General features: G+C 32.3%; 1 protein-coding gene across 2 annotated transcripts; it reads left to right on the forward strand.

Moving 5' to 3' along the window:
* The first annotated feature begins 543 nt into the window (after positions 1 to 543).
* LOC132744680 (protein mono-ADP-ribosyltransferase PARP16-like) lies at positions 544 to 10,544 on the forward strand. Of its 2 annotated transcripts, none has more exons than XM_060733439.1 (8): positions 544 to 602; positions 1,850 to 1,951; positions 3,075 to 3,248; positions 3,704 to 3,841; positions 4,690 to 4,893; positions 5,613 to 5,778; positions 6,348 to 6,519; positions 7,170 to 10,544. In XM_060733439.1, exons 2-8 carry the CDS (start codon positions 1,907 to 1,909, stop codon positions 7,315 to 7,317), a joined length of 1,047 nt encoding a protein of 348 aa, XP_060589422.1. In that variant the 5' UTR covers positions 544 to 602; positions 1,850 to 1,906; the 3' UTR covers positions 7,318 to 10,544. The 2 variants fall into 2 exon arrangements, with proteins under 2 accessions (XP_060589422.1, XP_060589423.1); XM_060733440.1 differs by lacking the exon at positions 544 to 602 and adding an exon at positions 710 to 728.
* The last annotated feature ends 392 nt before the right edge of the window (positions 10,545 to 10,936 follow it).

Raw genomic sequence — 10,936 nt, forward strand, 5'->3', positions numbered from 1 at the left:
CCAACTACAGATATGTCCGAATTTTTACTATTCTGTCAGAGTCATAGTGTTTCGCGCCTACATACATTTTCTTCCCATTTTCTGAATACTTTTGACATTACAGTGCCAATTAATGAACACAGCCTACACAGGGTTTGACACTAAATGGGAAGTAATACAAAAGAACATAATCTCCATAAAGGTAATCACAGCAATCTGTCAACTTAGGGTAATAGAGTTTTGTTGGAGTCGGTGTAAAGATTATGCATCTGTTTAATTGGATAAGGTAATTTTAAGTTTTTGAATGTACAGTAAGCCTCTTGAGTAGGTTATGATTGAATTTCTTGAATAAAAATGGTTTTCATCTGTCTGATATTTACGTCGTCCGACTTTTTAAGGATTGACCTTATGTTGAATAACACGTTACATATTGCATCGAACTAATATGTTTCAGAATCAAGAAATGCATTTTATTCAATAAAAACATTTAATATGATTGGAGAAGAAAAATATTTAGTGGTGTTTACTAATCATGCAAAGTAACTAGTGTTGTTCTACCTGCTCATGTATTCTTCAAAGGGAGGTAATTTGACAACAAGGAGACTGAAAATCGCTAAATCGAAGTAAGAAATTTATAAGTTTATTTCACTGAATTACATGGAATGATACACTGAAGAGCAAAATATTCAAAACGGTTAGGGCTTAGTTTCAATCGGAACTCAAGTATGCAATGATTTGCAACTCAACAAGTAAAGTGAAAATTCAACTCTTTTTATCTGGATCATGGATGATGTGGCTTTTACAGTTTTTTAAGTTTAATGATGATCTAGAATCTACATGTATAAATATATTTTGGACAAACTATTCAAAAGCCCCAAAACATTGGAATAATTGTGAACCCAGCCCTTTAAATTGGACCCCAGAACAGCTTGCTTTTTTATTTTGGGCTGCCACCCTCACACCATTGCTTTTTTACATGTAAATATTTATCAGTTTATTTCTTAAACAACAACAAAATTTAGAATAACATCTAGTAACAGAGTAACAGCATAGAAACAGAAACTGTCCAGAACATTTCACTGTTTAGGGGAGATGATGTGTTAGCGGCTGTATAGCTCTGTCGGTAAAGACAGGTACAGTATTCCGAGGGTCGCAGGTTTGACTCCCAGTCAGGCTGCACATTTTTCTGTGACATTTGGTGTATGGTAGAGTGGCGGAACGTTATTCGGAGGGTCCCGGGTTCAAGTTCCGGTCAGGCTGCACATTTTTCTAGCCCTGTGACATGTAGGATATTGAAACACAGGCATACTTTATTATTTCTGGCATCCACTTAACTAGATTCTATCCTTAACTAAATTTTATCCCTAAATTGTCTGTCCAAGCCAGTGTCCTACTGTCCATGTCCTATGTACACATTTCTAAATATTCTATCTGTGACTGAGGTAAATATTTTCCCGAGATTTGTGTACTAATTGATAAACTTGGGTGCAAATTTTTACATTTTCCCCCCTCACCTCGTTTTTCCAGAACAATTATTTTTATTGTGCAAAATGACCCAAGAATGAAAAGTGTTGAAATGCTTATCACTCAAATCTGGCTAAGAATTGCACAAAAATTGATTTTCAATTCATTCTGGGTATATTTCTTGGTATCCTAAGCACAATGCCTGTTTTGGTGGTTTTGCAGCCTTGGGAAGTTTATCACTTATCTCTTTTTTGGTAAACAAACAAATTCATTCAAAGTTTGTTTACCCACCCAAACAATACTTTGCATGGACTAAATAATTGATTTTTGGGCTGATTTCTCTTTTGATTTTATTGTTAATTTTATTTCATTTCTAAGATGTTTATTTTATTTTGTTTCTGAACAGAATGTAAATTGACACTGTTGTTTTGAGTCAGTCAAGAAAGCAGAAAGACTAGTCAAGATGATGGCAACAATGGATTTAGGGGCCCAAGGGGTCACAGAAGAGGTACATGTATAGTTTAAACTTTGATGTATATTTAAAGAAATTCACTCCTTTTATTTTAATTAGAGAATAAAAAACAAACTCTCACTTTCTGCATAGTGAAAAGAACCAAGTGAAAGTGATCTCCTTTGCCACGTCATTTCTTATACATGTATTTATGTATTTAGCGAGAAAACATGTGTTACAAACACACTTGTGTGATCCTGTATCTCATAGCTGTCTCTGGAGTCTGCTGAAGTAAGGACCCTACTGGAAATAAGTCACTTATTTATTAAATGCTTGCACTTTCATAGGTTATCCTTGACTGCCCAGTCTAAAGAAATTTAATTCAATTCAATTCAACTAGTATATGGATCTATACTTTGAAGCCTGAACCAATATTATTATAAATTTTAACACTATTTTAAGAATAATGCATGCTTAATAAAATGTAATTTCTAGATATCAAAATACCTTTTCATTTGATATTTTGCAATTTTTTAAATAGAGAATAGGCCATTTTTGTGGAATATATAGGATGTCGTTTTCATTGCAAAAAAAAAAAAAATCAAAACCAGGACCGAAATGTGCAGTTAGTGTACCTATCCCTTCCACTGAAAAGTCTTTGGATTGTAAAGGATTCAGCAGTTCTTGAATCATTCAGGGATTTGATTCTCTACTAAAATTTATCTTAAAAAGAGTTTACATTGTCAATATAGTCTGTCTGCATAGCTCAATAGAGAGAGCATTGTATTTGTAATCCGAGGCTCGCTGGTCCACTCCTCTCACTTCTAATATCTAAATCATGTGGTATCAGTAGTCAGTCACATGCAGAGAAACTGGTTATTACTGGTAATTAAGTTATCCGAGAAAGCCAGTTAGGTGGACCAACCACTGAGATATGCCTAAAAAAATTGTGTATTGAAATAGGTGTTAAAGTTTAGAACAACAAAGAAGAAAAAAATAATAAACTTTTCGAAAATGAAAGAAAACAGTGTCAAGAGCACAAACAAAGCAAGTCAACTAAGCCAAAGGCTCTAATTATTTGCAAAAGTCATATGTAAACAGTAAGTGGCACTGCAGTTTTAAAGTAATAAAACAATACATCAATGACTTACTTGTTTACAATATTTTGTCATAAAAACAGATAACCGAGTTGGCAGAGTATATAAAGGAGAGGATATGGCAGGATCCACTTGCTGCTGATCTTCAGTGGAGTTTATTCCTCGCTGCATTGAAAAGTTACAGATTTGATTCAGTTTTACGTCCATTCCCACCAATGTTCATTGGTGAGGACGATGAGAAAGACTTGAAAGCACTGGTAAGTGATATTTTTTTGGCTTTTTATTATAGGCTCAAAAAAATTTCAGTGTAAAATATAGTGCACCTGGCCATCTGTCCATCTGTCTGTTTGCAAATTCGTGTACGCTCTATATCTTTTTAACCAATTGAAGGATATCAAAACAACCAATTGAAGGAGATCAAAATTACTTGGCAAAAATATTAACCATAATAAGTCCATGTGCAGAGAGAGCACAGATTCAAGCTTCCTCAGATCAAGGTTAAGGTCACACTTAGTCTCAATCAATCAAAATAAGTGATGTAATTTCAGTGGGCAAAATGTTTGTAGTTTTCAAAATGGAAATGTTTCTTTCAAAAAAAACCATCTCGCACCCATTATGATATTATTATATAAATATTTCTTGAATATTTTTCTTTGTAGGAAGCTTTGTTATTTATATGTAGCATGTATATACCTGTATATTATATTTATAGCATTCAGTAGTGAATGATGTTCCAGCATTATCAAGACTGTCAAGAGAATGTTATAAACAACCTACAAAGCTACTGGAATTGATAAAATGGGTTCTTGATGCAAGAGGTTTCACATTATCATCTGCTGGCAAAAATAAGGTGAATGATTTATAAGTTATTTATCATAAGTTTTAAGGACCATTTTAGCTAGCTCTTGATTGTCCACAATTCAAATCTTTGTTTATAAACATAGTACAGTCAAGCCTGTGAGTAAGGTCATCCAAGTGAGAGACGATATATGGTCCTTATAGACAAGTGGCCTTTATTTGGAAATTACTCTGTTATATTTTTATCAATGAATGTTTGTCAGAGTGGTCTTTTTCAAAGGGTTGTCTTTTATTTTGAGGTGGTTTTTATCACAGATTTGACTGTATACTCCCTTATAGTGTAACCTCAGCTATAAAAAAACCTTATAGTCATGTACAAAATATGCATTCCATATGTATCTACTGAAATTTAGATATAATTTCACAATGACATTGCTAAGGTTTGATTGTAACGTTTTGACTTTTCAGACAAATGCCCTTCATTGTAATTTTTTTCATGCATGAGTAAGCATCTAGTTGAGTTAAACCATGAACCTTTTATAACCATTTCCCTGCTGAAGCTGACAGTGATTAGCTTTTGCCACTAGTATAGAGTCAAAATAAATGAACTAAACTTTGATAAATGAAAAGTTTCAAAATCAAAACAAATTATGACTTAAAGATGATTTCAACAAAATAAAGTTATTGTAGCATTATTATGTATGGTTACGACGATACCCTCTCTTTTGTGCAATCTTTATTCATGAAATTGATATGACATGGTTTGACTTGTCATGGCTATTTACATGTTCATTTGTATTTCTATTATATTTCTATTTATACATGTTTTATCTGATTATGTATGTTTCATAATATTGCCATGTTGACTTCTTGTATATTGAAATAAATATAACATTTCAGTACGAGGAAATACGCAAGTTAACTGGTCAAACTGTTAAAGTACCAGAACCCAAATATATCTTTGAAGTGTCACCAAGTGCCGCTGCAGACGAAAAATTCATACACCTACAAGGTGACCGAAGTTTATTGTATGCCTATCACGGTAGTCGTCTGGATAATTTCTACTCTATTCTGCAAAATGGTCTTGCCTCACATATGAACAAAGTAAGTTGTTGTCATGTAATACATTCAGCTGAAACGATTATAGTTTTACCTCTGCGGAGCTGCCCTTATAGCACAATAGTTTAACCTTAGTGGATCTGCCCTTTGTAGAGCAATCAGGTCTTTTTAACAACAGAATCAATTCTTCCCAAAGTAAGACTTCACAAATATTTAAATTTCCTATAGCAACACCCCTCATTAGCAACCAAAGTCTTTGTTGCTCTGCAGAGGTGTTCTTTTTAAAAAAAAAACGTCATTGCTTCCACTGTCAGATTCAACTTTCAGGTATGTATCAGTGCACACTATTCCGAACATTTCATACATGTTATATTTACTTTTAAAATCTATAAATACTGAAATAAATGTAAGTACTTAGGTAAGTATTCTATTCTTGCAATTATTGAACAGTTTGTTGTAGGATATATAAAGGATATATAATTATGTCTTATTGCAAGGTCAGGTTAAAGTTCATATTTATTTTACTATAATTGCTTAAAATACTCAAAGGAAGCTTCTATACTCACTAAATGGATTTTTTCTATGGATATGACCCACTGTCATTAAATCTGTATTTTTTGTGTGTATCCATTCGTTGTTAATACTTGGTCAGATATTGATTTGCAAATGATTTTGAAAACTCGAAATATTTTATATTCAAATTTGTAAATAAGTGACAATAATAATAAGCTACAAGCTATTTGTATAATTTGATGATATTATAGACATCAGTGTTTGGAGAGGGGACATATCTCTCCAGCGAGCTGTCTGTATCGATGATCTACAGCCCCGACGGTGTGGCCTGGGACCATTCTGAACTAGGAAACAGGTTGAGTTGTATTGCCATGTGTGAAATGATTGACGATTCTTCTGTAAAATGTCAGGACAAACGTAAGGAAATGATACAATAATAATAACACATTTCATCAATAAAAATAAACATTTTTAACAGTAATGGCAGCAAATGGTAACACAAAACTTTGTCAAAACTGTTAATTATCCTATTTTAAAGTAGACAATAATTGTTTTTATGTGCATAACATGCATAATATTTTAGCCATTTTGAGGGCCATTCTCAATATATTATGTGCTAAGAATAAGATGAATAATCTTGTACAATTTTGTCATCTTAATTGAAGCTGATTAAAACTGTTTAGTTAGTTTAGTGTAATAATAATGGTTTCCGCATTTGAAAAGAAAACAATTTGACAATCTGTTTACTGTGCTCATTTTTGTATTTCTTTAGTTACATGAATATACATGTATATATAAATTTCAAAACTGACTGCCTGAATAATGAACAGTGCGGACCATGATCAGACAGCATAGAGATGCTGGCTGAACTTGGTCTGCACTGGTCCCCTTCCCGTGGGTAAATTCAGCTGCTGCAAGCAGACTAAGGGTTAAAGCATATCACTCTTGGGTTTTTTAAATAGTGATATTCTTTTTATTTATATCAGCATATGCAGATGACATGAAACATGTTCCCAGTGGCACACCAGTGAGGTCTCGAGCCAATGCTGGTCCTAGTGTAGGGGGCGATGTGCCAGAGAAATATTATGTTGTACAAAATAATGAGGTCATACGGGTCAAATACCTTCTTGTCTATGCAAACAAAACTACATCACATATGTAAGTATGGTTTTGAGATAGCCTGCATTTCTAGCTTGACTATTCAAATAATAACAATAGCTATTGAGCCCGCCTAGGTGTGGACTTCAAACTTTGGTTCAGTGTATGTGTGTAAGTTGATATCTTAAAAACTACTTTAGGGAATGCGTTTAAACTTTATCATCTTATTTGAGAGCATAATAGGAGGTCACTATTAAAGGTCCACAACTCTTACACAGATTTTGACAGAATTATGGTCCTTTTTTTCAACTTAGAAATTTCTATATGTTATCCAGGTCCTTGCTTTACTATCAACCACTGAGAATAGTTGAGCATGCTGTCTTGCTGTCAGCTCTTGTTATTTAAAATGTATTCATCGGTAGGAAAAAATACCAGGGACAGACAATGTTCATTTTTCATCACATGAACAATGGAACCTGTCTAATCCGAACTCATCCAGACCTGAAGAAAAGTTCGGACTGGAAAGGTTTCCGGATAAGAAGGGTTGACACATGATTCTTTGTAACAATAGACTAAGTGACTTCAAATTTCAGTTAGATATTTGTACCAGTATTGGTCAATAAATGTTGTTTTCTCACCCGATATGACGATTATCCATCTGATTTCAATGACAGTTTTCTTTAATTGCCGTTATTTTATCCATGTATTAGGTCAGAGAGGTCACAGAAACAGTCATGGTTCATACAGCACAAGTTCACAGTTATGATGTGTGCCTATATTATAATCCTATGTGCAGTCGGACTGATGAACTCACAGTCATTTCAGTCCATGTGGCGGAGAATGTGGCGATGGAGATGATTCGGTGATGCATGGAAAATTATTGGAATAGTGGTTTTACTGATTTGGTGGTATTCTGCAACAACAGACTAGTTTTTATATACAACTTAGTTAGAATACACATTTCTTATATCGCAATAAATAAGGGAACATAAATTTCATAAATTTATGAGTTTAAATAGGTTTTATGTTTTTCAGATATTTGCAACGGGAACATGCATTTTGTATATTCACCAGTTTTTCATTTCTTCATTTTGTCAGGTTTTATCTATTCTTACACTTACAAGTTATCTTTATAAACACTTGTTTATTTGCTAATATCTTCGATAAAACATTGCATGAACCTCAACTTTTTCAATGTTTATATGTGAAAGAGGTCATGGGGGTCAAACCATTTGATTTTACTTCTTTTCTTTATTATCTTGTATATTTGGTACTTAGGTAACTTGTACTGCTGAAGTCAAGGTTATTATGGCTAAAAATAGATTTTCTAAACTTTTTTCTTCTTTAAGCTGTGACTTAATATCATACAGACTACATATTGAAGAATATAATTTAAATTTTTATTCAACATCCTTTTTATGCATGAAGGTTATTCATATTTTGGGGGATAGGATGGTGGGGGGATGGGGGTGTCAAATAACATTTTCAAGCCTAATGGTGCAAATATGATATGCAAGCAAGAATAGATTTGTGGTGACCTTGCGTGTAAATCTCTCTACCCTGGGTAAATTTTGCAGTAAATCAGGTCAAGGTCATTTAAAATGTATTTTTTTTATACATTTTCTGACAGTTTTGCATTATGTTGTGTTTAATTCATGTATGAAAATATCCACTAATGTGAAAAATATTTTTTCATGTTTCAATTTATGATGTATACAACAAAGCATTGAAATCCATATTTGAATATAATTTTTTGTAGACTCTGTAAAATATTTTTTGAAGTCTTTTAATACATAAACATTTGATTTTAATACATTAAACATTGTTTTAAGTTTTTAAAACAGCTGTCTTGTTGATTTGAATACAATTGAATTCTTTGATCTATGGAAAAAACTGAAATTTCATGGGGTTTCCTTTGCTTTAGGATCTCATTGGAGCTCCTTAAATGTTAAGTTTGGAAATACTGTACTTAATTATTATATGTATTTTATAAGACTGCAAAAACTGAAAAATCTATGCATTAAATACATATGTATATATTTATTTTTATTTTTTTTATGACATGAAATCCATAGACTTTATCCACCTTATTTTAAGTATACATGTACATTTTAATTTACTTATAAGATCTTATACTGTTATGCATTTATGTTAGAGGGTTTTTTTTAAGGTGTTTGTCTTTAAGAATTTTTGTTCAGGAGTAACCCTGTGGAAATACCAGAAGGGAAGGTAACCACATTTCTGTTATAATTTCTAGTTAAAGATATATCATGCTCAAATTTGATATTAGGAAATGTTGGTAATTGCTACACAGTTTCTTTGTAAATATAAAATAAACATGTTTTGACTTCACACAAAGTAGATATGTCATGTTCCAAATTTTACACAGTATAGGTGGTCACAGTATGAATATAGTGCCATTAAAAAAACTAGCAGTTTTTTTTTTAACATACCGACTTTACTTGACCTGTAATTGGGAATGCAGCTTCCCATACATAGTTTGTTTATTCTTTTATTCAAATTTGACAAATTCAGTAAGAATTTCATAGATTTCACTAAATTTCTGTGATTAAAATATGTTACTCAAGGATGAGCATAGTATATCTTACGAAAATCAGATGTATGGGAGAAATGGTGATGTGCATCATGATGATTTAAACCATTTTTTGTTCCTCTCATGCTATATTCTAATATTCAAATTCACAATTATGATTGTGACCATTTTCTTGCTGCAGATTACAGTTACCTCATGCATTTGTTGTATTACATGGGCGATATGTATTGTACATGTAAATATTTAGTACAATCAATTAAACCTAAATTGCTCATGCTAGTTTCAAACATTAGACTGTAAAATATTTTTGTCATTTGTTTAAAAATGACAAAAAAAACCCCACAGATAACCAATGTTTAGTCTATGGGTAAGGGAATCTGTTAAAAAACAACCATAACAATGTATTGTCCATTTTGCTATTTTTCTGACCAAAATTGCTACAGTTGAACCGTAGTCTTCCAGAAACAGATCTTGGTGGCTGTAAATGGTTAATAAAATTCTCTTGATAATTTAGATGTTAAATGTCTACGCTTACTGGTACAAAATCAAATACATGTTATATACATGTAGATATTGAACAAAATGTTTCAGTATTAATCAATTAATCAGCAAGAATTTTGGAATGTAAATAGTGAATGTAAATATTATATATGTAAATAGTTGGGCGTTGAACTGACATCATAGAATTGGTCTTTCTTATGTGTAAAATCCATGATTCACCATTATATTGGTATGAAATCCATAATTTTGGGGATTTATTTTTCATTTTATATCTTATATACACGATTATGGTCCTTTCTTCTAATGAAGGATTTATTATTTTATTCATGTTTTAAATACCGTCAGTCTGTTTATCTATCTGTCTGTACACTACACAACTTTGTTTATATCGGGTAACCAATTTTGTTTTAACTTTACTATAAAATTTCCTTAAGATGAATGCTTGCATGAAAAAGAAAATTATTTATGTGGTTTGATTAGTGACGTCGGTGGTATTTTCTAATAATAAACACATAAAATGTCACATCAGTTTATTCTGAATTTAGAAATTATTGCTTACAGCTACAAAACTATAAAGAATTATTTGTTTAATTTTTCATAGGCACATGCCCTATGTTGTGTGAATTGTCAAAGGTCACAAATTATGAATCGTGGATCTGTTTTCGCGTTATATTTGGGTATTAATAGTCAGGCAGTATGCTTTGTGTAAAACATTTCTTATGATCAAATTGGAAATGCTTTTCTTTTAATATTTTGATAGAATACTTAAGATATAGTATATTGTTGTGGATACCTAATTTTAAACTATGTGTTACAATGAATAAAATCAATAGTTAATTTAGATACAATTAATGATAACATCTGGGAGTATATCTGGGGGTTAATCTATGTAACTTGTTTCTACAAAAAAACCTGTTTATTTGTTATTTACTTGTTTATATTTCATGATTTATTTCAAGTTTCAAGTTAATTGCATAATAAATTGTAAAGAAAATGGTTAAATATTAAAGGAAAATGATTAAACTGTAAATGTGTTGCCTTTTCTTGATTAACCCTAAACTTTGTCATGCACTGGCAGCAACTGTTTCTACCTTTGCGACCGATGTAGACCAAGATCAGCCAGAACGTGGTGGTGTTGGTAGTTTTCACTCCGGATCATGAAAGTAACTAAGCAAAATTGAATTTACCAGAGCACAGTTCAGCCACGGAATCGTTTCTGTGCAGATTGTCAAGCAGTTTCCTGGTACTAGTTGTCTTCACTTTTGCAAGGAATTGATAACTTCTGTACATGCCAGAGCAGAGATACAGTAAGAATGACCGTACAAAGGATTTCATGATTAATCACAACGAAAGTGACAGGCACCGTATGGGAATATAGAACCCGGGTCGCCCGATTCACAGTCCAACTAGTGAGCTAGCCGG

Source organism: Ruditapes philippinarum, unplaced genomic scaffold (assembly GCF_026571515.1).
Source record: "Ruditapes philippinarum isolate M1 unplaced genomic scaffold, ASM2657151v2 ctg5299_1_1_1_1, whole genome shotgun sequence".
NCBI classification, from domain to species: domain Eukaryota; kingdom Metazoa; phylum Mollusca; class Bivalvia; order Venerida; family Veneridae; genus Ruditapes; species Ruditapes philippinarum.